This window comes from Oncorhynchus nerka, linkage group LG17 (assembly GCF_034236695.1).
Source record: "Oncorhynchus nerka isolate Pitt River linkage group LG17, Oner_Uvic_2.0, whole genome shotgun sequence".
NCBI classification, from domain to species: domain Eukaryota; kingdom Metazoa; phylum Chordata; class Actinopteri; order Salmoniformes; family Salmonidae; genus Oncorhynchus; species Oncorhynchus nerka.
The window spans coordinates 28,637,818-28,664,248 of NC_088412.1; the positions used below are offsets into that span (position 1 = coordinate 28,637,818).

Here is a 26,431-nt window from a genome sequence, read left to right on the forward strand (position 1 = left end):
AGCGATGAATGCACAATACAACCCAGCAGTGTTTCCATATTAGATACTTTTTTTCAAACAGTGTCACAATTCCCATGCTAAGTTTTTTTAATGTAATTCTGAAACTAACAGCACTGGGTTTTTAGGAATTACTCAAGGTTGGTCCAGCTGTCTGTACAATGCGGGAGCCACAGATTCTTCTGTGTGCAAAATGGGGAAGTTGAGAGGGGATAGTTGCTTGCTAAAAACCCATTCTCTTCTGTAATGTAGGTGCTTGACTTGTTCTCGTCTGTGAATGATCTCTAGTCCTGGGGATTTTGTCAGTATTTATTTCTCCGTTGTCCATACTCCCAGGATATGCTCTCTGCTAATAGTGGACAGCCTCTCTCCTCGAAGTCATTGTCATCAAATGACAGTAGGGTAGAGAGAAGTGCAAAGTCAATTCAACAAGACTGTGGGAATTCACATTTGATATCCTCTTTTACTGGTGCAGCTGACAACATGGGGATTCCTATCTCATTATGACAGATACAGGAACAGAATAATGGTATTACTAAATGTTTCATTAATACAGTATATTTATTTATCTATAAAAAAACCACACACCAACCTTATCTTGACTGAGGATCATTCACTGTTAATGCTGAAAAGCCAGTACTGATCCTGCTTAGAAGCTGCTCTTCTCTGTCAACAGCTGTAGCATCACTCCTCAAAGTAAACACAAGCAAAAGCGATTATCAAACGTAATACTTAGAGCCACTGTAAAGCAGCTGATGGCCTGATTGTCATGGTATCGGAATAATGCTGTGGTGTCGTGCGTCTTACATGACCCCCACTGGGTGAGATTAGTTTATTATTATTTTTAACAAAATCTGTCTTGTCTGATGGTGTTGGTTTCAAGGCTTTCATGTAGTGTCTAAAGGCCACTAGAGTAACTGTACAAGGAGGCACTTCTTTCAGCAAAAATAAATGATCAAAGATACCATGAAATAAACTGAGGTAACAAAATGAGATGCTGATGGAACAATTCCTGTAAAAGAAAATCTCAATGTCTGTTCATTTATATTGATTTTTGTGTCAATTGCCAAATGTGGAACCAGCTGAAAAGAGCATACATTATGCCAACCAGAATGCAAACCAACAAACAGTAAAACAACACATGTAAATGTACACACACACCAATATCATTTTTGTTCAATCTATGTTGCCTCAGAACTTTGCTTCTTAATTGTTGTACATTTTGTACAGTTTCAAAAGGTGTTGACAGTCTTATTTCACGAGCTCTATTTATTTCCATGTGTCTTTGAAAAAGATGAAACGGAGAGCACTGAATCTATTCATATAAGCCTTCTGTGCGATGGTATGAACTGTGTACAGTAAAAACTATACGAGAAAATAAAGCTGAATTGTCTTTGGATTAAAGTGCTGTATTTCTCTTTAATGTTTACGTGAACTTTCTCGTTATAAAGCAAATAGCAGATACAGTTAGAGGAGACATGTCTTCTGACTGAAGAAGAAGACGAGCAACAACTCAGCAGTGAGGAAGGCGGTACAGTAGCTATGGCTCACCACTTAGGAGCCAGGAGAGAAGAGGAGGGACCATGATTAGTGTTTCCTTCACACAGGGAAAGGTGCGTCAGACAGGCAAAGCAATACCCTAGGGATTGTTCACACAAATTCCATCATTTGTCAATCCTGTTCTTACCGTGGAAGTAGCATATGGGCCAGGAGTGACTGCCATCTATGATTCATCTGTTATTTCTTAGCTATGGCCATGCAGCCTTGTACCAGACTGATTAACACAGATTCTGTGGTAGCAAACCATTCATGCAAGCTTGCGAGAACAGGCTGGCTCGTGAAGCTAATGGCCATGCACCACTGCATAAGAATAGCATCAATTTACCAAATATCACTCACTTCAGTATAGTAATCCCATAGGATTGTAGCTATGTGTTCACTGGAAATGTAGAGACTATTATTTTCACTATAATCTTAATTTGAATGAACTATTCCTTTAAGGATGAACTGATACAAATATTACACATTCAATTATGGAGATCCAGTCAGTCAATCAAACAGACTGTAGTAACCACGGTTTTCTGTATCTTTATTCGTAAACCAATACACTAACCCCCGTCCCACCCATAGGAGAGAAAAAACAGGACAAAGCAGCACATCTGCTCAGTTGCAGCGAACACTAATCCCTCTGCTACTAAAGACTGCACCAGATTGCAGTTTTGCACAGTCAAATCTTTCCTTAATCCCTGCACTGTTAACTAATTGTAAACTGCCTTGTGAAATATGGATAAATATGATTTGTGGTCAGGCAAGATAGCAGAGCAGCGTTAATACAGGAGTGTATAGAACCACACATCATAGTAAATGAACCAAATACGACAATTCAGCATGACTATAACCCATGCGCTAAAGAAGTGTTGTTGGATAGACATCTGAAATAGGCCTAGACTGGCTACATATTCACAGCAAAATTAAAACAAATGTAAAACTCAATAATATACAACACAACCGTTATCCAGACCTTTTCTGAGTCTTACCAGGTCCGTCCTAAACTTAAGTATTATCGATTTGGTTGTGTTTAAGCTCCTGTTGTGTAAGAAGAAGAAAAGATCAGTCTAGCAGAACAAGCACGTTTGCATAAAACGCCACAAAACAAGCTGATTTTATTCAGCCGATGACAAGCTATGATGACCATTAATGGATACCCTTTAATAGTGCTGCCTTACAAAGATAAACAGCAACAAAGACAGTTCGGATAATTTACACGGCACTTACAGCACTAGTATACAAATAAATCTGGGAAATTCCTGCACTGTTGCTTTTGCAAAGATGACAAACACAAGCACAAATGCCATCATCATCGATCTGAGGCGTCTATTACAACCTTCCTGAAGGCAACAATTCTAGTAACATGTAAATAGATATTTGGTTCAGACTGAACTTCATCTTAGACATCAAGACAGGATATTTTCTTCAAATGATGGCTTATTTTAATGATGAGCAATGGCTGCCATGACAGTGTAGCTTTAAATGGGTTTGAGTCACAGAGAGGCTTTTCAATGACAACTTCAAGGTTGTTCTGTTTTAAGTGAAATTAGGTTCTTTTCACTGGGTCCTCATAGCAGAAATGAGATAGTTCACATGTAATTAAAGCGAGGGAGGGTCGTTAACAGGATATTGGCTTCAGTGCCTGGTGAGGTGTTGCTAATTAGAACATTCTGGTGAGACGAACCATATAGACACTTGTCTATGGAGCAGCTTGGATCACTATCGCCTCGAGTAGCAGCAGACGGCAACGCTTGTTTATCATGCACTAAACACCCAGCTTTGCAACAGAGACTTATCGAGTTCTCGTGAAGATATTAGAGGGATGCTTTTCAACAGCAGAGACGGGATTTTACTTAGTGTTGAATTCCAAGCAATACTGTTCTGGGGACTAGCGAGCAGATTGCATTAAGAGTTGGCCAGTACAACAACATGCCGTTGCTTTTAGCCCCCAGACTGGGGAGAGTAAGAGAGGCAGAGGAAAGTGCTCCAGCTCATCTCTGTAACAAACCTTGGCCATCTGTCACTAATGGTGTTAGAGAGGCGACTTGTAAAAATGCATAAACGTTAAGTAAAGAAGGTTTGAGAGGAGGCACTGTCAAAAGTGAAAAGCTCAGAGAAAATTGAAGCCCATAATGGAAACATAATGGGCTTAGTGTCACAGTTGTGCAGACATGCCCAGGGAGTATGACATCACCGACTCCTACCCCAACCCAATCGAGATTCAGGAAATGACTGGTACATGGGCAAAACAGCTTTTTCAAATATACCAACAGCATTATTCCTGGTTGTGTAGGGAATGCATACTGTAACAAGCTGAGGGTCATAAGAGCTCTCTGTCTCAGTGATACCGTAAGAGAGCAGGCTGTCTGGGCTGGGCCGTCTCTGTTCTGTATACTGGGGCCATGGTAACCGACTGACAGACAGCAGGACTCTTTTCGGTGACTGTTATTTAATGCCTCGTGTTCAGGGAGATTGAGAGAAAGAGGGATTACAGCTTGTCCCCATTGTTTGTTCAAATGTGCATTAGCTTCTTTATCAAGCGGTGGTTAAGAGCTGAGATTCCAGATTTAGTATTCTCATCTGGTGGGAGGGAGGGGGTGCCAAAGAGACTGCTCTGATCAGAAGGGCTTACAAAAACTAAAGCAGATTTGGAGGCAGCCCATGTGTTGGCTATTTGGAGAACGTCCAAATATATTTTAAGTGACATAACAGAGGGTGTGGGTATGTGGGGTGGGCCAAGGGAGACACAATGTGCTAGGTGAACAGTTCACTTAAACGAAGAGGCCTCGCCCGGCGATGTGTGTGTTATATAGTTGTTAGTCATCATGGGATAGGGAGGAACTTCTAGTTCTCCATGCTCCATCTGAATATACAATTGCATATTAGATGTTTATTTTTAGGATGCATTTAAATATACAGTTACATTCTGCTTGTCAAGAATGATGCCAACAAAAATGCTTAAAACATTATTCTGAATAATATAATAAGTTTGACTTACTCCTAGGGTAAAATGTCCATACGCTGTCCAATTGTATTTTAAAGATTTTTATCAGCAAACACAAGACAACCAAAGGTAACACACAATATCTGAAACAGAAGGAACCTCTTTTTGGTTGACATTTCTTTATTTTTTGTAATAGCAATGATGACGGATGGATTCCTTGGAATTTGACATGAGAGACGATGAAGTGGTGGCAGGTTGAACTGCCAGAATGGGATGACCATTGCACCTATCCGGTGTATGTGACAATAAAAAACATCATCATCATTACTGAGAGGGCTGTGTGCTAGGTCTGGGGTGGGCACAGGCTGGAGGGGAGGAGAGGGAGAGGAGGGGATGGCGAAGCTGGGCCTAGCCCTTGGAGGCGGTGTACTGGCGCAGCAGTGAGGAGATGGAGCTGGATTCAGTGACCTCCTCGGGCAGAGAGCCCTCCTGGTCCTTAATGGAAGGGTCTGCCCCAGCCTGTAGGAGCAGCTCCACTATGTCAGCAAACTCACACGCAGACGCTGCAGGACAGAGAGGGGGATGGGAGGAAGGAGCAGAGTAACAGAGTAGGGTAAGAGAGAATGAGAGGGGAGAGGAGAGAAAAGGGGGGGAGGAGAGAGAAGGGGGAGGAGAGAGAAGGGGAGGAGAGAGAAGGGGGAGAGAGAGAGAAGGGGGAGAGAGAGGAGAGAGAAGGGGGAGAGGAGAGAGAAGGGAGAGAGAGAGAGGAGAGAGAAGGGAGAGAGAGAAAGGGGAGAGGAGAAATAAGGGGGAGAGAGAGAGGAAAGAGATATAATTGTGATGCACTTCAGAGGTAAAAGGATCCAGGGTTGACTACAGTTAACATGCCATGAAAGCAGCTATTTCCATATATCATTTTTGGGCGGTATGACAAGAATATACACAAATCTGTATATCTAACAGTACCCAAATCACCTTCAAAGGGCTTCAAGGTCACTGGAGACATGATGCATACAGCTACATCTGAACACAGCCTCTAAGCACTGCTCATTGGTGTTAATATTCCTTACGTTTTTAACCTGAGTGCAGGAGTCAATGAAAAGCTCATATGGAGAACCATTGACATTGCCCTGAACTTGTGGTTGGCTGAAACACTGATTTGCAATTGGAGTCCCACTAAAAGGACTTGCAAGCTAGGCTAAGATATGAGGAGAGGGCTTGCAGTTTCTTAAACAAGTTAGCTGATGCACCAGGATTCCTCCGCGCTCTGAGTGTTTTCAATCACTCTCTCCCCTTAAAAAGAGAGCTATCCTGCTCCTATGTGATAGGCTGATGTCAGCGGGAATGGCTGATTGACAGCAGGCCCTTTTAAACCTCCAGCCCAGAGGTGGCTAAAGTGCCGCTCGTTCTTAGCAGGGAGAAAATAAGAGGCTTGGTTATGTCAGGTTCGAGAATTTTCTTCTCCTTCTAAATTTTATTTTCTGGGCTGCGTGCGCCATACGGGGGCCCTGGGCTGTAAAAACCCTCATCCCCCCCCCGGGAGTCGTTGAGAAGGAGAACAATTTATAGTGTGCAGTAAACCCTCAATTAATCATTTGCCAGCCACTGTGGCCCAGTGTAAATAGAGGTGGAAATGAATTTTCATTCTCTGCTATTTGTCTCCTGGAGTTCATCGCTTATGTTTATTAGTCATTTTTTTATGCCCCATCCTCCTGTCCCTGCCTGGTTTGGTGGCAGTGGTGGTGGTCTACTGTACGCCAGCCACGTGACCAGTCCCTACACTGCAGCCGCCAAGCCCAGCCGACTGCCCACTCAGCCCAGGGCCAGATGGTGTCCCCCCACATACACACACCAAGGGCTCAGAGGACATGGGGACCGCCCATGGGAGGGGGGTCTTGAGAGTCCGAGGAGCACTGTTGATTTCCTTGGGGAGACCTGGTGATTATTACACACAGCCCCTCCATACGCACAGATACAGACAAACACACACACACACAAACACACACCCTCTAACACTGACATAGAGAGATGGCAAGAAGGAGGGATGAAAGAGACACTGACAGGTGAAAGGCACCTGCAACAGCAGTAAAAGAGGGAGAAGACAGGGGGATGAGAAAGAGGGAGAAGAGAAGCAGAGGGGGACATACGCAGGGCCAAGAGAGCAGATGGTCCATGGTTTCCCATCCATCCCCATACAACTGTTCACACTCATAAACAGATTCAATTTACATGACATGTACATACATACATACATACATACATACATACAAACACTCATACACAAACATAGCCTAGAGACACATATTCATCCAGAATTCCAAATTAAAATCTGTGATATCCGGAAGATTACCATAATGCAGTGCTGTCTGGCCCTCGTCATCCTGTGAAAAGAGAGAGAAATGTTAAGAAACCTGAGAAGAGTTCCAGACAAACAGGTCTAACTTGTAGACCCATAACACAGTAAAGGGTATATAAAACAAGCTTAAATCATAGAGACAACCATTGCTCATAGAACAATGAAAGAACCGTAGCCTTGTCAGTTGTAAAGTTGTGGCTCGCAAACTTCGCAGTTGAGAAAACTGCTTTTTACCTTTCGACTAAATTAAAAACCCAATGATTTCCCCATAAAGGGGATTATGTAAAAATATTAAATACTGATCTCACACTGAGTGAACAATTAAACCTTTCAACTTGAGACTCTATAGCAGACTGAACCAGGGGAACCAATGGCATCAGCCCACTATCCACCCCTAAGCCCTAGCTGAGCCCTCTCTGAGCCCTCTGCCACAGGTTAACACACAGTGGCCAACGGGCCAGGCAGAGCAGGCAGACCTCAGTGCTCAAAAGGCTCAGAGCGAGGGAACAAAGCCTAGGCGTCCCTCGTCATTGTCCTGGGGTGAGAACGTGCTAAACGCATTACCCACGGAGGCCGTCCCATCACACAATGATCTTGGTACAAAGGAGCAGTCTGCCCTGAGCACCGCCACCGTTTGGGACAAATTCAAGTGGTGTCTATGGTCTGTGACCGGAGCTGATATGAAGAAAAACTATATTTAGGATAGAGGTCAGCGGGGGTGTAAATCCTGTGGGCTGTGTGTGCAGGCGGCATGAGGCCGGGAGTGAAGAGGTCAGTTTAACTCTGACAGTGTATGATACGCATCATCAAGGCGGACTCGTCTCCAGCGTGCCTTTTCACCCCCTAATGATGACAAACTGCAATATTGTTGTCACCAGCTAGCCGCTGTTCAGATGGAAACAACTAGAATACCTCCAGTCACTAAGCCAACTGGCTGCTTCTTTAGAATCAGAATCATCTTTACTCGCCAATAAATAAATGTACATACCCTGAATTTGACTTAGACAATAGGTGCTGTCAGCAACAGACATTGTACAAACAGGGTCCCGTGTGGCTCAGTTGGCAGAGCATGGAGCTTGCAACGCCAGGGTTGTGGTTCGATTCCCACGGGGGACCAGTACAGAGGAAAAAAAAGTATGAAAATGTATGCACTCAAGTCGCTTTGGATAAGAGCGTCTGCTAAATGACTTACATGTTAGAATACAGACGTCAACCTACAGAATATACAATAGAAATACAGTAAACATAAAACTCTGGAGTATAGTCTGATTACAGTGGGAATACACAATTTAATCGTGAATAAATTATGAGTGAGGAAGACGCACAAATATCACCCCCCCCCCCCAAAAAAAAACAGTGCTAACCTCCCGTTATTGTGAGAGGTTAGCATGTCTCGGCGGTATGATAATTGTGTCTAACTTTACCACTCATCATTATTCATTCAGGACTATCCGTAATCATGGTAGTGTCAACATTAAGGGAGAGTCTTCAGAAACATATCCTGTTCTTATTTACAATAAAAGTGACTCCAAAATGACACAATACATGATTTACCAATACTTTCTATTGGGCACAAAATAATCTGAAACACAAACAGCAAATGCATCAAACAAGTTTGTAGAGTCACAAGCTTGATGTAATCATTGTACGCTAGAAATATGGGACCAAGTACTAAACTTTTATCCCAATAGTCACTTAATCACTTATGAAAAGTCACTTCTTCAACTGCTCAGTTGACGGGCGGTTTTCATCATGATTGACCTGAACTGTCTGCCAGAGCGGAATCTTTTCAATATAAGGGCAGGTGATGATCTTACCTGCATGCTTCCTTGTTGTGTTTTTGTGTTTTGTCCCTCATCAATCTACACACAATACCCCCTAACGACAAAGAAAAACAGGAAAAAAGAAATATCACACCTACTTATTCCAGGGTTATTAATTTTTACTACTTTCTACATTGTAGAATAATAGTGAAGCTAGTGAAGAGAAATAACACATATGGAATCATGTAGTAATGATGGTGCCACCACCATGCTTCACCGTAAGGATGGCCCCAGGTTTCCTCCAGAAGTGACACTTGGCATTCAGGCCAAAGAGTTCAATCCTGGTAACATCAGACCAGAGAATCTTGTGTCTTATGGTCTGAGAGTCTTTAGGTGCCTTTGGCAAACTCAAAAGGAGTGGCTTCCATCTGGCCACTCTACCATAAAGGCCTGAATGGTGGAGTGCTGCAGAGATGGTTGTCCTTCTGGAAGGTTCTCCCATCTCCACAGAGGAACTCTGGAGCTCTGTCAGAGTGACCATCGGGTTCTTGGTCACCTCCCTGACCAAGGCCCTTCTCCCCAGATTGCTCAGTTTGGCCAGGTGGCCAGCTCTAGGGAGAGTCTTGGTGGTTCCAAACTTCTTCCATTTAAGAATGAGAGAGACATTTTTTTGGTAGATCTGTGCCTCGACACAATTCTGTCTCAGAGCTCTAAGGACAATTCATTCGACTTCATGGCTTGGTTTTTGCTCTGACATGCACTGTCATCTGGACCTTTATATAGACAGGTGTGCCTTTGCAAATCATGTCCAATCAATTGAATTTACCACAGGTGGACTCCAATCAAGTTGTAGAAACATCAAGGATGATCAATGGAAACAGGATGCACTGGAGCTCAATTTCGAGTCTCATAGTAAAGGGTCTGAATCCTTATGTAAATAAGGTCAGTTTTTATTATTAACAAAATGAGAAAAAATGTCTAAAGACCTGTTTTTGTTTCGTCATTGTGGGATATTGTGTGTAGACTGCTGAGCATTTAAAAAAATGTTTTAATCAATTTCAGAATAAGGCTGTAACGTAACAAAATGTGTAAAAAGTCAAGGGGTCTGAATACTTTCCGAATCAACTGTATGTACCCAGTATGTCCCTCAGGTCCTCTGGCACTGGCCTTTTAACTATCTAAAAGCCTAGGACCAACAGGTATGGAGAGGCGCCTTTAGTTATTATGCCCCCAGCCTCTGGAATAGCCTATTTGTTCTTCTTCTGTGAAGCACATTGTTGCATTCCATGTCAGAAATGTGCTGTACGAATAAAGCTGGACTTGATTTGAACATCAGTAAATCCTCTTTTTCTTAGCCTTTGGCCCTAGCCTATTAACCAGTGAAGACAACCATTAGTGGAACCAACCCAGTGTCAGACAAAGACTGTCGAATCACCCCAGAGCATGAGGGGGAGGGAGATCACCTACGCTGCTTGATAAAGGCTCTCTCCAACGATCCCAGAGTGAGATCCTATTGTTTGCCCTGAGCAGCACCACTTCAGGGGCCTGCTGATTCCATTAGAGAGTTCAATTCCCCCAAGATGGATAGAATACTGATGCAAATGTCCTCAACCATAAATGGATCGGGAGAGACACAGTATTTTCCTGTGGTCTGCGTCTACGGTAATGTTGAGTATTCAGTACAATGTTAGTGTTAAGTTTAATCCCACTTGATGTGCAAAGTATAAATATCAAATACACACAAAAGTACAAATCCGGACAATAAAAGAATGTCAGTGGGCAGACGGTCACACACACACACACGCACACGTTGGTCTATTGCCCTACGCAATAGAGGCAGAGTGGCAGATGTTTAACGCAGAGGCAGCGAGTGGGACCTTGATGCACACAAATACATACAGGAATAATTAAACTGTAAGGGGTTTAGGTCTTAATCTGCTCCCTCCAACTAATCTGGTGTTAGTGCCGGACGGCTGGGACAGCACGGTGTGTGCAGGGACACTCCCAGGGTATGACAGGGAGGACACACGCAAAAGTTGCCTCATACAGTACTTAACTTGACGCAACACACACACACACACAATTAACACAGATTAAAAGTGTATAAAATAAGTGGGCAACACATTAAGTAACTAATGCCAAACCAAACATGTAAACATAAGTTTGTATTCAAAATATATTAATTTAAAATAGACTAAAAGCATGTTTGTACAAATTACGAGGTTTCCTTTAAAAAGGCATATATTGTATGTTGCCTATGTAGCAGCAGAATCCAGAAGTAGGACCCTGCAGGTTGGTGCACTACTGAGACTGACTAAAGGGTCCATGTATGTTAGTGGAGGTGAGGGCCCTGCCTGGCTGGTCCTGTCTGTCTGGGAGCCAGAGGGGGGGGGGGTCCTCTCACCTCTCCTCTCAGCATTTACTAATGCTCCAAGAGAGGCTTGATAGAATCAGGAGAAATTGGATTGTCTCCCATTTGCTTTTGGAAAAAGGAGGAGACTTCCTAGCTGGAGGTAGCAATTTTCTTTGTAGCTCTCCATCCCATTACAGAAGCACATCACAGCATAGCTCTTTTTTCAAATGTCACCAAAGTTTTCCTTGCGGTTTTTTAAGATTGAGAGTGGTATGCAACGTTATCTGCACAAGCGATTCAAACTGTATATTTTTGTCCGGCTGCCTTTTTTTCTGTGTGTACAGATATAGGATCCTAATTTGATCAATATTTTGTTGCTGAGAATTTCCCTGCACCGCAGGAAATGCGGATGAGCTTCATGATTTACATAAATTCACTGAAAACCTGCACTAACACACTGTTATAATAACAGTATTCCACTTTTCATATAGCCTCTTTTTGACATGCTAATAGCCTAACCAACGATCAAGCAACATTATGGACTAAACATTCAAATCCTGTTGCTGTAGGATTATTTTACTGCGACAATATAGGTCAAATTTAAATCTGACATCTGTATGTTTGTGACTAAGTCTATCAATATGTCCATCCCTGTTTCTCTATTTGTTTGTAGAGGCCAACACCCTTGGAGGGGAGTGGTGGAATTTGCCTTCCCAGTAGCATGGGAGGAGAGGCTGCAGACAGACAGAGAGGGAAATAACATTGATAGACATGAAGAGAGTAAAAGGGACCATAAAACAGAGAAAGAAACTTGGAAAAAAAGTGAGAGAGAAAGAGATAGAGGACGAAACGGTTACAGAACAAGGTCTTTCCAGTACACCACAGCAAAGTAGGTTTGTCTACGTGAGCCAGACATATTCCGGAGAGAAAAATGCTCTCTCAAATCCATTGCCATCTGTAGAACCTGCTGCAGCATGAGGCAACAGGCAGGGCTTGGGTTTGTGCTCTCCATGGCCAGCCATTAAAAGCTTTCTTGTTTTCATACCACAGCAATCCGGCAACTGCCCATGGCATATGGTAGGTGTGCTGAAAGCCATTGTGGGATTTTTATCCTTTAACACCATTCTCTATTCCAGCTACATCTTACTCTCTAACCGACGCCCCCATTCTCTCTCCCTCCCCCCCTCTCTCTCTACCTCCTGCACCTCTCTATCTCTCTCGCTCCACTGTCCCTGACAGCCACATTAAACAAGTGGGAAAAATTGACAAGCAATTATGATTTATGATCAATGCATGCAGCTGCAGCTGACTTGTATAATGACAATGGCGCTGGGGAGAAGGGAGAGAGAAGGGAGAAAGGCTCGGCAGTCTCCAGGGCTTGCAGTGGGACTTGTAAAGGGAGCATGGATAGAACCCTCCACCATTCATATGCAGATACCATTACGATGAGCAGGTGCCATTAATCAAGAGTCTCAGAAAGACAGAGGAGAACAGGCTGATCCCGGGTTATTCCAGGTCTCTGAAGACCTGCTGCTGGGTACTCTATGGTACTGCCTGTGGTCTCTATGTTACTGTGTTCCATTAAAGTAGATCACAGGACACACAGCGCACTGATGGGCTGAACAGATGTCTCCAGACCAAATACAGACACTCTACTGTTCACGTCTGTTTGAAGTTCATCACAGGAGTGGGGTTTTATACAGGTTCTATACAGCCAGTGATCTTTATATGTTACGGAGCACATGAACTGGAGAAATGCGTTAAAATTATTATCAGAATATCCGTGATTTTCTTGTAAAGAGACACCAGCTTTTGTTTATCTGGTTGTGTGTGTGTGTGTGTGTGTGTGTGAGGGAGCTGGATATCCAGAGGTAAAGGGATCAGAAGACAGTGACACCCCTAATTGAATCTGTGCAGTGAGTGTTAACCTTGCCATTCAGCGTGTGAGCACTGCCATGCTGGTGCAAATTAGCGCTTCACCAAAGTGTCCTTGAGGTGCCCGGGCTGCCCCTCGCCTGCCTCCGGGCTCCACAGCAGGTCACCCTGCCAATAAACCACCTCACAGGCTCTCTAAAGCACACTGTAATATTTTATACAATTCCTGGAGAAGAGGAACCAGGGAGCTCAGGGGCCTGGAGCAAATGGCCAAGACCACTCCAAGAGGTCTGACGCTCTTAACGTCCCAATCAACTGAAACCGTTCAGAAATGGATTCTTCCAACAATGTCTGCTAGGAACGATTGGGTTTCTGAAACCAAGACCTGTCTGTGTTTTGGTATTCAGATTGAGGTTGATTAAAACCAGTCTGGGGTTGATTTTTAAAGGAACACAACCACAGTGTGCACCCTGCAAGAACGCAGCCAAACATGTATGTTTACCATGCTTTATTTAGTGTCAGAGGATCAAGAGATTATATTTTTCTCCACAGGTTCTCTGTAATTTTGGAGGATGGGAAAGGAAAACTCTCCCTTCTTTTCCTCCTCGTGTATACTGTACTTCTCCTTCTCCCCCGGCACCGCTCTTCCACTTTCTCGTCTCTCCCTCCCCCCTCTCTCTCCCCACTCCTCTCCCACTTTCTCATCTCTCCCTCTCTCCCTCCCCCTCTCTCCCTCTCCATCTCTCCCACCGCTCTTCCACTTTCTCGTCTCTCCCTCCCCCTCTCTCTCCCCCTCCTCTCCCACTTTCTCATCTCTCCCTCTCTCCCCTCTCTCTCCCTCCCCATCTCTCCCCTTTCTCATCTCTCCCTCTCTCTCCCTCCCTCCCTCCCCTCTCTCCCCATCCCTCCCTCTCCCTCCCTCCTCTCCCACCGCTCTTCCACTTTCTCGTCTCTCCCTCCCCCTCTCTCTCCCCCCCGCTCTTCCACTTTCTCGTCTCTCCCTCCCCCCTCCCCCCCCCCTCCTCCTCTCCCACCGCTCTTCCACTTTCTCGTCTCTCCCTCCCCCTCTCTCCCCCTCCTCTCCCACCGCTCTACCACTTTCTCGTCTCTCCCTCCCACTCCCTCCCCCTCCTCCACTTTCTCGTCTCTCCCTCCCACTCCTCCACTTTCTCGTCTCTCCCTCCCACTCCCTCCCCCCCTCTCCCACCGCTCTTGCTTGCTCCCGAGGGACTCGGCAGAATCCATTAGCATGGGGGAGAGTGGCAGGGAATTAACATTGGTGTGTTCCAAGTCGAGTGGATCATCAATGATGTTTAAAAAGAAATATATAAAATAAATAAATACATAAGAGTGTAATATGAAAATCAATGGCCAGGCAGCAGGCATTTGGGAGAGAGGCCCATAAAGTGGGGTTGACTACTAACTGGACCCTGAAGAGGAAAACAGTCACTTTGTTTTCTCGCTCTCCATCAGTAAGCAGCTGAGGACAGCTTTAATGCTCAGCACAATTTATGTGGATTAAATAAATTGTTGAGTGTACAAATTGTGAGAAGCCAATAAGAAAGGTAGTTACAACACTAACTGCAAAGAGGGACTTTTCTTCTTACCTGCAGCAGGAATATGAGTCACGTAGCTACTTCTTTACACGGTGCGTCATACAATAAATCTACATCTGTGCATTATCCTATTGGGACTTTTAAAAATGGTGGTGTCGGCCATTTTACTTTCATTTAAACATGTGCCATATAACCTCTGCTAGCATGTATAAATGTCAAATGTACTGTATGAGTGGTGTAATTTCACTCTGTACGTCTGTGTGTGGCTGAGCAGAGACGTTCTGTAGAAGGGTTGCTAATGCAGAAGTCCTATTAGAAATAACATTGTAATACCCTATCAAAAGAAACGGTTACTTATTAAAACTCCTATGATTCCCTTCTGTCAAACTGAGTTTCTGTAGACCCCTCCTCTTTTATTAAAAAAAAGCACACACACAAAAACATGTGCTTCCACAAAACAGGGCAATTACCTTTCGCCAAGGTAAAGAAAACATATCCACCCCCAGCCACTAAAAAAGGCCTGAGTGAGTACTGAGCAGTGGCTTGGGAGCGGGTGGAGATTGGAAACGCTGGGGCGATTCATTACAGTTTGTCAATGGCCCTATTAAAAGAGAGGAAGCAGGGCTGGCTTTCTGAAATATCTGTATTAATGTGTGCACTGAGCCGTGGGTGTGTGACCTGTGTGCTGTAGCTGGGCAGTGCAGACGAGATTTATTCCTGCCTATGCGGGAACACTGCCATTCTCACACAGCAGGCAACAGGCCACCCTTCCCTCCCCCCACACACACACACCGTTAAACTTATGACGAATTCCGTTAGATATTTGTTATGACTCCGATGACTGAGCCATTTGTTATGGGAGGCCGTGCTGGGAAGGGGGAGGGATACAAACCTGTAATAATGCTCCTGCCGTAGAATTTCAATCAGCTGCTGTTGTTCCTGTGTGTGTGTGTGTGTGTGTGTGTGTTACTAGTTTAATAACCAAGGCGTGACACTGAGGTGGAGGACAGAGATGAGAATGTGCAGTACACACTGGCCTGTATTGCTCTGATAAAACAGACCCTGGCTTTGGACAGACCAGGAACATAGCTCCGATCTCACGTCGATACTCTACAGTTCAGCCTAACACGGGTAAGGGTACAAAGCTGTGACATTTCTAATCACAACACATATCAAATCCACACAGAATGGCATTGCCACTAACTAGGACCATGCAGCAAACATTTAATAAGCCAAATAGTAAAACACAGTTGACTTACTGGGAGAGAAGAGTTGTTCACAATAAGACACTAGAAGAATGTCAATATTGCCAGTATACAGTACTTAAAGCTACTGCCTGAGGCTTCTGTGCAAGACATAATCCCTTGTTTTAGAGCCTTGAATTAAACTGGATTGAGTCTGTACTGTAAAGAGACCCCTGACATCAGGAACCTACGAAGGATAGCTATACACAGTGCCTTCAGAATGTTTTCACTGCATTTCACATTGTCGTTATGTTACAGTTAGAATTTAAAATGGATTCAACTCAGACTTTGTGTCACTGGCCTACATGTAGAATTCAATTTAAAAATAATTTAAAAAAAGTTGAAATGTCTTGAGTCAACTCCTTTGTTATAAAAAGCCTAAATAATTTCAGGAGTAAAAATGTGCTTAACAAAGTCACATAATAAGTTGCATAGACTCGCTCTGTGTGCAATAATAGCGTTTAGCATTTTTTAATGACTACCTCATCTCTGTACCCCAGACATACAATTATCTGTGAGGTCCCTCAGTTGAGCAGTGAATTTCAAACACAGATTCAACCACAAAGATCAGGGAGGTTTTCCAACACCTCGCAAAAATAAAAAGACACTGAATATCCCTTTAAGCATGGCGGTTATTAATGAATTAGACTTTGGATGGTGTATCAATAAACCTAGCCACTAAATATAACTCAGTTGCCAGAGAGGAAGGAAACCACTCAGGCATTTCACCATGAAGCCAACGGTGACTTTAAAATAGTTACAGAGTTTAATGGCTGTGATAGGAGACAACTGAGGATGGATCAACAACATTGAAGTTACTCCACAGTACTAACCTAATTGACAGAGTAAAAGAAGGAAGCCTGTACAGAAAATAAATATTTCTAAACATACATCCTGTTTGCAACAAGGCACTAAAGTAAGACTGCATAAAATGTGGCAAAGAAATTAACTTTATGTCCTGAATACAAAGCGTTATGATTGGGGCAAATCCAATACAACACATTACTGATACCACTCTCCATATTTTTAAGCATGGTGGTGGCTGCATCATGTTATGGGTATGCTTGTCATCGGCAAGGACTGGGGAGTTTTTTTAGGATAAAAAGGAAAAGGAATAGAGCTAAGCACAGACAAAATTCCAGAGGAAAACCTGGTTCAGTCTGCTTTCCAACAGACAAGGGAGGCAAATTCACCTGCCAGCAGGACAATAACTTAAAACACAAGGCCAAATATACACTGAGTGTACAAAACATTCGAAACACCTTCCTAATATTGAGTTGCTCCCCCTTTTGCTCTCAGAAGAGCCCCAATTTGTCAGGGCATGGACTCTACAAGGTGTCAAAAGAATTCTACAGGGATGCTGTCCCATGTTGACTCCAATGCTTCCCATAGTTGTGTCAGGTTGGCTGGATGTCTTGATACACATGGGAAACGGTTGAGCGTGAAAAACCCAACAGTGTTGCAGTTCTTGACACAGGCAAACCGGTGCGCCTGGAGCCTACTATCATACGCTGATCAAAGGCACTTAAATCGTTCGTCTTGCCCATTCACCCTCTGAATGGCACATATACACAACTCATATCTCAATTGCCTTTAACACGACTCCTCCCCTTCAGCTACACTGATTGAAGTGGATTTAACAAGTGACATCAATTTAGGGATCATAGCTTTCCTGGTCAGTCTATGTTATGGGAAGAATAGGTGTCTAATGTTTCGTACACCTGCTTACCAAAACATCATTAAATGTTCCTTCGTGGCCTATTCACAGTTTTGCCTTAAATTGTCTTGAAAATCTATGGCGAGACTTGAAAATGGCTGTCTAGCAAAGATCAACAACCAACTTGACAGAGCTTGAAGATTATTAAAAATAATAATGTGCAAATATTGTACAATCCAGATGTGCAAAGCTATTAGAGACTTACCCAGAGAGACTCACAGCTCCAAATCGCTGCCAAAGATTATTCTAACATGTATTAGGTCAGGGGTGTGAATGAGATATGCATTTCATTTACAATAAATTTGCTAATATTTATAAAAATATGTTTTCACTATCATTATGGGGTAGTGTGTGTAAATTGGTGCTAAAAAAATATTTCAAATCAAATCAAATTTTATTTGTCACATACACATGGTTAGCAGATGTTAATGCGAGTGTAGGGAAATGCTTGTGCTTCTAGTTCCGACAATGCAGTAATAACCAACGAGTAATCTAACTAACAATTCCAAAACTACTGTCTTATACACAGTGTAAGGGGATAAAGAATATGTACATAAAGATATATGAATGAGTGATGGTACAGAACAGCATAGGCAAGATACAGTAGATGGTATCGAGTACAGTATATGCATAGTTAAAGTGGCTAGTGATACATGTATTACATAAGGATGCAGTAGATGATATAGAGTACAGTATATACGTATGCATATGAGATGAATAATGTAGGGTATGTAACATTATATTAGGTAGCATTGTTTAAAGTGGCTAGTGATATATTTTACATCATTTGACGCGCTCTCACCACTGGCGTCCCCCAGGGCTCTGTTCTAGGCCCTCTCCTATTCTCGCTATACACCAAGTCACTTGGCTCTGTCATAACCTCACATGGTCTCTCCTATCATTGCTATGCAGACGACACACAATTAATCTTCTCCTTTCCCCCTTCTGATGACCAGGTGGCGAATCGCATCTCTGCATGTCTGGCAGACATATCAGTGTGGATGACGGATCACCACCTCAAGCTGAACCTCGGCAAGACGGAGCTGCTCTTCCTCCCGGGGAAGGACTGCCCATTCCATGATCTCGCCATCACGGTTGACAACTCCATTGTGTCCTCCTCCCAGAGCGCTAAGAACCTTGGCGTGATCCTGGACAACACCCTGTCGTTCTCAACTAACATCAAGGCGGTGGCCCGTTCTTGTAGGTTCATGCTCTATAACATCCGCAGAGTACGACCCTGCCTCACACAGGAAGCAGCGCAGGTCCTAATCCAGGCACTTGTCATCTCCCGTCTGGATTACTGCAACTCGCTGTTGGCTGGGCTCCCTGCCTGTGCCATTAAACCCCTACAACTCATCCAGAACGCCGCAGCCCGTCTGGTGTTCAACCTTCCCAAGTTCTCTCACGTCACCCCGCTCCTCCGCTCTCTCCACTGGCTTCCAGTTGAAGCTCGCATCCGCTACAAGACCATGGTGCTTGCCTACGGAGCTGTGAGGGGAACGGCACCTCAGTACCTCCAGGCTCTGATCAGGCCCTACACCCATACAAGGGCACTGCGTTCATCCACCTCTGGCCTGCTCGCCTCCTACCACTGAGGAAGTACAGTTCCCGCGCAGCCCAGTCAAAACTGTTCGCTGCTCTGGCCCCCCAATGGTGGAACAAACTCCCTCACGACGCCAGGACAGCGGAGTCAATCACCACCTTCCGGAGACACCTGAAACCCCACCTCTTTCAGGAATACCTAGGATAGGATAAAGTAATCCTTCTCACCCCCCCCCTTAAAAGATTTAGATGCACTATTGTAAAGTGGCTGTTCCACTGGATGTCTTAAGGTGAACGCACCAATTTGTAAGTCGCTCTGGATAAGAGCGTCTGCTAAATGACTTAAATGTAAATGTAAATGTAATCATTTCCCATCATTAAAGTGGCTGGAGTTGAGTCAGTGTCAGTGTGTTGGCAGCAGCCACTCAATGTTAGTGGTGGCTGTTTAACAGTCTGATGGCCTTGAGATAGAAGCTGTTTTTCAGTCTCTCGGTCCCAGCTTTGATGCACCTGTACGGACCTCGCCTTCTGGATGCTAGCGGGGTGAACAGGCAGTGGCTCGGGTGGTTGTTGTCCTTGATGATCTTTATGGCCTTCCTGTAACATCGGGTGGTGTAGGTGTCCTGGAGGGCAGGTAGTTTGCCCCCGGTGATGCGTTGTGCAGACCCCACTACCCTCTGGAGAGCCTTACGGTTGTGGGCGGAGCAGTTGCCGTACCAGGCGGTGATACAGCCCGCCAGGATGCTCTCGATTGTGCATTTGTAGAAGTTTGTGGGTGCTTTTGGTGACAAGCCGAATTTCTTCAGCCTCCTGAGGTTGAAGAGGCGCTGCTGCGCCTTCTTCACGATGCGGTCTGTGTGAGTGGACCAATTCAGTTTGTCTGTGATGTGTATGCCGAGGAACTTAAAACTTACTACCCTCTCCACTACTGTTCCATCGATGTGGATAGGGGGGTGTTCCCTCTGCTGTTTCCTGAAGTCCACAATCATCTCCTTAGTTTTGTTGACGTTGAGTGTGAGGTTATTTTCCTGACACCACACTCCGAGGGCCTTCACCTCCTCCCTGTAGGCCGTCTCGTCGTTGTTGGTAATCAAGCCTACCACTGTTGTGTCGTCCGCAAACTTGATGATTGAGTTGGAGGCGTGCGTGGCCACGCAGTTGTGGGTGAACAGGGAGTACAGGAGAGGGCTCAGAACACACCCTTGTGGGGCCCCAGTGTTGAGGATCAGAGGGGTGGAGATGTTGTTGCCTACCCTCACCACCTGGGGGCGGCCCGTCAGGAAGTCCAGTACCCAGTTGCACAGGGCGGGGTCGAGACCCAGGGTCTCGAGCTTGATGACGAGCTTGGAGGGTACTATGGTGTTGAATACCGAGCTGTAGTCGATGAACAGCATTCTCACATAGGTATTCCTCTTGTCCAGATGGGGCAGTTAGGGCAGTGTGCAGTGTGGTTGAGATTGCATCGTCTGTGGACCTATTTGGGCGGTAAGCAAATTGGAGTGGGTCTAGGGTGTCAGGTAGGGTGGAGGTGATATGGTCCTTGACTAGTCTCTCAAAGCACTTCATGATGACGGAAGTGAGTGCTACGGGGCGGTAGTCGTTTAGCTCAGTTACCTTAGCTTTCTTGGGAACAGGAACAATGGTGGCCCTCTTGAAGCATGTGGGAACAGCAGACTGGTATAGGGATTGATTGAATATGTCCGTAAACACACCGGCCAGCTGATCTGCGCATGCTCTGAGGGCGCGGCTGGGGATGCAGTCTGGGCCTGCAGCCTTGCGAGGGTTAACACGTTTAAATGTCTTACTCACCTCGGCTGCAGTGAAGGAGAGTCTGCATGTTTTCGTTGCAGGCCGTGTCAGTGGCACTGTATTGTCCTCAAAGCGGGCAAAAAAGTTATTTAGTCTGCCTGGGAGCAAGACATCCTGGTCCGTGACTGGGCTGGTTTTCTTCTTGTAGTCTGTGATTGACTGTAGACCCTGCCACATACCTCTTGTGTCTGAGCCATTGAATTGAGATTCTACTTTGTCTCTATGCTGATGCTTAGCTTGTTTGATAGCCTTGCGGAGGGAATAGCTGCACTGTTTGTATTCGGTCATGTTACCAGTCACCTTGCCCTGATTAAAAGCAGTGGTTCGCGCTTTCAGTTTCACGCGAATGCTGCCATCAATCCACGGTTTCTGGTTAGGGAATGTTTTAATCGTTGCTATGGGAAGACATCTTCAACGCACGTTCTAATGAACTCGCACACCGAATCAGCGTATCGTCAATGTTGTTATCTGACGCAATACGAAACATATTCCAGTCCACGTGATGGAAGCAGTCTTGGAGTGTGGAATCAGCTTGGTCGGACCAGCGTTGGACAGACCTCAGCGTGGGAGCTTCTTGTTTTAGTTTCTGTCTGTAGGCAGGGATCAACAAAATGGAGTCGTGGTCAGCTTTTCCGAAAGGAGGGCGGGGCAGGGCCTTATATGCGTCGCGGAAGTTAGAGTAACAATGATCCAAGGTTTTTCCACCCCTGGTTGCGCAATCGATATGCTGATAACATTTAGGGAGTCTTGTTTTCAGATTAGCCTTGTTAAAATCCCCAGCTACAATGAATGCAGCCTCCGGATAAATGGATTCCAGTTTGCAAAGAGTCAAATAAAGTTTGTTCAGAGCCATCGATGTGTCTGCTTGGGGGGGGAATATATACGGCTGTGATTATAATCGAAGAGAATTCTCTTGGTAGATAATGCGGTCGGCATTTGATTGTGAGGAATTCTAAATCAGGTGAACAGAAGGATGAGTTCCTGTATGTTTCTTTGATCACACCATGTCTCGTTAGCCATAAGGCATACGCCCCCGCCCCTATTCTTACCAGAAAGATGTTTGTTTCTGTCGGCGCGATGCGTGGAGAAACCCGCTGGCTGCACCGCCTCCGATAGCGTCTCTCCACTGAGCCATGTTTCCGTGAAGCAAAGAACATTACAGTCTCTGATGTCCCTCTGGAATGCTACCCTTGCTCGGATTTCATCAACCTTGTTGTCAAGAGACTGGACATTGGCGAGAAGAATGCTAGGGAGTGGTGCACGATGTGCCCGTCTCCGGAGTCTGACCAGAAGACCGCCTCGTTTCCCTCTTTTACGGAGTCGTTTTTTGGGTCGCCGCATGGGATCCATTCCGTTGTCCTGGTTGAAAGGCAGAACACAGGATCCGCGTCGCGAAAATCATATTCTTGGTCGTACTGATGGTGAGTTGACGCTGATCTTATATTCAGTAGTTCTTCTCGACTGTATGTAATGAAACCTAAGATGACCTGGGGTACTAATGTAAGAAATAACACGTAAAAAAAACAAAACTGCATAGTTTCCTAGGAACGCGAAGCGAGTCGGCCATCTCTGTCGGCGCCGGAAGTTGATATATTTTTATATTTCATATGGAATAAATCAAGGAGTGTAAATACACACAACAGCTATAACATGTCTGTGTTATGGTCTGAGAAGGTTTTTCTTGTCTTCACACAACTCAACAAACTGCCATGGTCCCCATTTAAACAATCACCCACATAGACACGGAACACCCAGGCCATGGGGACACTTAAGCACTTAGCAAAGATGTAATTTCTCCTCACATCAATATCAAATCAATGTGCTTATTTTCTAAGAGGTCGTTCATAAAAAATATATATACTTGTGGTATCACAAATCAAACACACACACGGCCCTTGTTGTCGACGTTCACGCTAACCTGCCACTCAGCAGTCAATACAAAATCAAAAAGAGAGTTGTAGTAGAGTAGTCTAATGTGAATGTCTATATTTCACAGTAACAACTACCTAAACTAGTTCCATAGTCTCTCCCAGGCAGTTGCAGTCAACAGTGGAGAAACCCCCCCCTCTAAGAGACATGACACCAACATTGAGTTGCCCCGCCGTTCCTCGGTCCCCTCTGCCCTGTGATGCCTGTCTGTCTGTCCCACATAATGCGTGGCCATGAACTAGTTGTAGCCCAGCCAGATATTTATTACTATTGATCTACCTGGTCCCAGCCAGAGACTTCTGTTCTCTCGGCTCGAGGCTTTGACCTCAATTAAGTTATGAATTTCAATCTGATAGACTGCAAGCGTTTTAGCCCGGCGTGGCCGAGGCCGGGAGTGGATTAATTAGAATCAGCGGTGCTGGGAGTCACCCTCTGCGCCTCATGGATCATGTTGTTTTAATAAAAAGTAAAGAGCCACACACACAGGCATATAGTGACAGGGACAGCCACTGTCACAAAGCACATGCCGAGGACAGGACAGGACAGGAGAGGACAGGAGGAGATTCTGTCTGGAGATTTTTTAACAAACACAAACTGAATTTACTCCCTGCCAAAAACAACTGCAGCTTCGTCCACTTCATCGCACTGTGCTCTTCCTCCTGCCTCTTCTCCACCTCCCTCTACCTTTTTGGCTCTTTCTCTTCAAACTCTTTCTTTCTGTGATTGTCTTTTGCTTCACCTGCACCTTCGCACCCTTTCTCTGAGATTACATCTGCCCAATTCCGAACCTCCCACATTGTTTACATGTTTCCGCTCTGCAATCAGCCAAACCTAAGTCTTAAATTGTGTTTTTGTTGCTACCTGCAAATCCCATCACAGCCCATTCCCCAGCTGGCCAGCCCTCAGCCAGATTGCTGCTTGTTTGCTTGACACAAATTCCCAACAAGGAGGCCAGGATGTCTGAGCTTTCACCAATGAAAAGTCCTCTCAGGGTCTTATTTACTGTGCACTTAGCAGTGGGTGTAATTGTGGATTATTGGGTCTGGACTCACACAGTGTCCATGGGGAGGGAGAGGAGACAGAGGGAGGCAGGGACAGGGAAGTGTGAGGAGCCCGAGGCAGGGTCATGACCTCAGGGTGGTAGGGGTTGCATAGGTCACAGCCAGGGGGGGGCTGCAGGTGAAACTGGTGCTCTTGTCTGGACAAAGGCCTTGGTCACAGTCTTATGGAGGAAACACTGACTCAATAACACACACACACACACACACACAGTGTGAATGTAATTGAAATAAAAATTCCTTTGTAAATGGATTAAGCTGTGCCCCATATAATATCTGAATAATAATCATCATGTTTATCTCTCCTCACATAAATGCAATTTTGAGGATATGTTCCTTTATTACAATGCTGTACACTGTCAGCTCACATGAAATAACTGAGTGAAGCTTCTGACTACAAACATGGACCTACTTCACACAAAGCTCCAGTTTTGCCATCCGACCCAGTTTCTGGGGTTAATTTGATAAAGAGCAGTAGAGAAGCAGTGAAATGGTGGTTATGGGCCAGTGTCTGGCATGCCATTCTGCAGATGACAGGTGGCATATCGTTGATCTGGGTATTCATGGCCAGAGCTACCTATTGTAGTCCATTCTGATCCTGGATTAGAATCAAACAGCCCATAATGCAGGTTACCAGGTTCGGACATCCACTGAAACAATCAGTTGATTAATTTCCAACAATTTTCACTGAGCAAATAATATATCTATTTTTTTCATCAACAAATTAAATATAAATCATTTTTATCTTTATTTAACGGCAGTTGGCAGAGGTCACGGCAGATTACCGGGACATCAAATACACAACAAACCCAAAACCCCTCCTCAACACAGACAAAAGAACTGTGAGGAGGTAAAATGGAGAGTTTTCACATTCATGTGACCATTTACAATTTCCATTCTGTAGCTCTTTCCACTCACAGCCCGTCATCTCGTAAACTGTATGAAAATGGCAGATTTGGGCACTGATAAACCCCTTAATTGGAATGCAGTGGCTGTACAGTAACATGCTATATATGACGTTAGGCCTCAGGCTCTGAGCTTCACAGTGCTGCATTGGTTTTGACTACCAGCCGTTCTGAACTTGAGCACCGCACGCGACAGGAAGTTGCCTGAGTGACAATCCGTTTTTTGTTGTCTAAGTAAGTGAGGGAAATGCTGTAAATTAAGAGGACTTTATGTATTTTGAAGGATGAGACGTTGAGGATTATAATAAAAAACCTTGTTGATGTCATACAATCAAGCCAAACACAAAAGTCCAAATGTGCACTTTACATTTCCATATGATAAAACTCATGTCATATACAGTGTCAGCGTTTATGATCACTATGTTTGATGTACAGTTACAAGATGACATGGCATCATAACCTGGGTTATTCTGAACAGAATGAGCTTGTTTGTCTACTGTAGAGAAAGTGCAGTGCAGCAGAACACCTGAATGCACCCATGACTCCTTTCAATGTGCACCAAAAACCAACAATCTATTTCAGGGGTTGGAATCGGTTCAGGGAACAGAACCAAAAGTGATCTATACTGTTCCAGAACATAACCATTGTTTTAAAAGCATGGTTATAGATATTTTACATTACAGACATTTATTTCTAGTCCAACAACAAAACACAACATAGCACCTATACCGAACCCTCTGTCACTCAGCAGCTTTTCCCAGTGTCTGCCTGCAAGCTGAAAATCTTTGCCTGTGCAGGCTACCTGTCCCCCTCCCTAGGATACTTGATTGGGAGAGATATTTTCGATTAACTTTTTTCAATGCTAGTTAAGGATACTATAGGCCTAGTTATCACGTTTCATGTTGGATTTATTAAGTACAAAGACGTGTTTTTAATTGTGGTGCCTCTGTGCACACACAAGCTTGTTAGCTAGCTCAAACGTGTTAGCTAGCTAGCTCAAAGGACATTCAAAGTTCCTCCATAGAATCATGCATGTCATAACAAGATGCCCATGCTTCAAGTCTCTCTCCCCACTGACACAATTGCAGTCGCATCTTGCACCATGGGCTACACTTATCTGCCATCATGCATGTAAACAACTAGCTTGCCTTCCCTAGCCACACTGACTGGTAAAGTCATTCAAATGAGCTAAAGGTTTTTAAAAAAACTGTTGATTTTACAGGTTAAAAAAAAGAAGGAAAAATATCAACCGGTAATTTTTGGGGGTTGGAACTGGTTCAGAAATGTATTTTGCTGGTCAGAACAGTGGAACGAAACAAAAAAAAACTAAACGATTGGGAAATTATTTTGGTTACAACCCCTGATCCGGTTTACCTAAATTGCATTTTGAAAGCTTAACACTGTAATATCGTATTTTATAACCTAGCAAGTCATGTTGGCAATAGAACAAGCTTCCAAATGATTCCCACCTGACCCCGAATGTGATTTATAATGGACTGTTTTTCGATTGCGTAATGAACAACAGTAATTGTGTGAAGGCGGGGATACAGGGTTGTGTTCCAAACAAAACAATTAGAAGTGTCCTTGCTCTAGTTCCTCAACGACACATCTAGGATAGCTAAAAAAAAAAGCACCTTATAGTTGAATACTTCATTGAGTCATAAAAGTGGTTTGAAATTTGTGCACACTTTGGAGTGGTGTGTGGCCACTTGGAGAGAACAGTTAGACCTCTCAATCAAACCTTAGTACTTTTTGGGGGGGTTTTATGTTGCACCTACAATACATTATCCAGGAATATTCTTATCATGTTACTGAATGTACCCAGAGTATTTTCA

The 26,431-nt window shown here is 44.4% G+C and overlaps 1 protein-coding gene across 1 annotated transcript in view; it reads right to left on the bottom strand.

Annotated features, from left to right (window-relative positions):
* Positions 1–2,065: 2,065 nt before the first annotated feature.
* Positions 2,066–26,431, bottom strand: part of LOC115145023 (acyl-CoA-binding domain-containing protein 6) — a 40,676-nt gene continuing 16,310 nt past the window's right edge. The window contains exons 7-8 of the mRNA XM_029686231.2: positions 6,840–6,870; positions 2,066–5,052 (exon numbers count right to left, since the gene is read on the bottom strand). Of these exons, the coding sequence (XP_029542091.1) occupies positions 4,898–5,052; positions 6,840–6,870 (186 nt within the window). The 3' untranslated portion in view covers positions 2,066–4,897. The remainder of the gene's footprint in view (positions 5,053–6,839; positions 6,871–26,431) is intronic.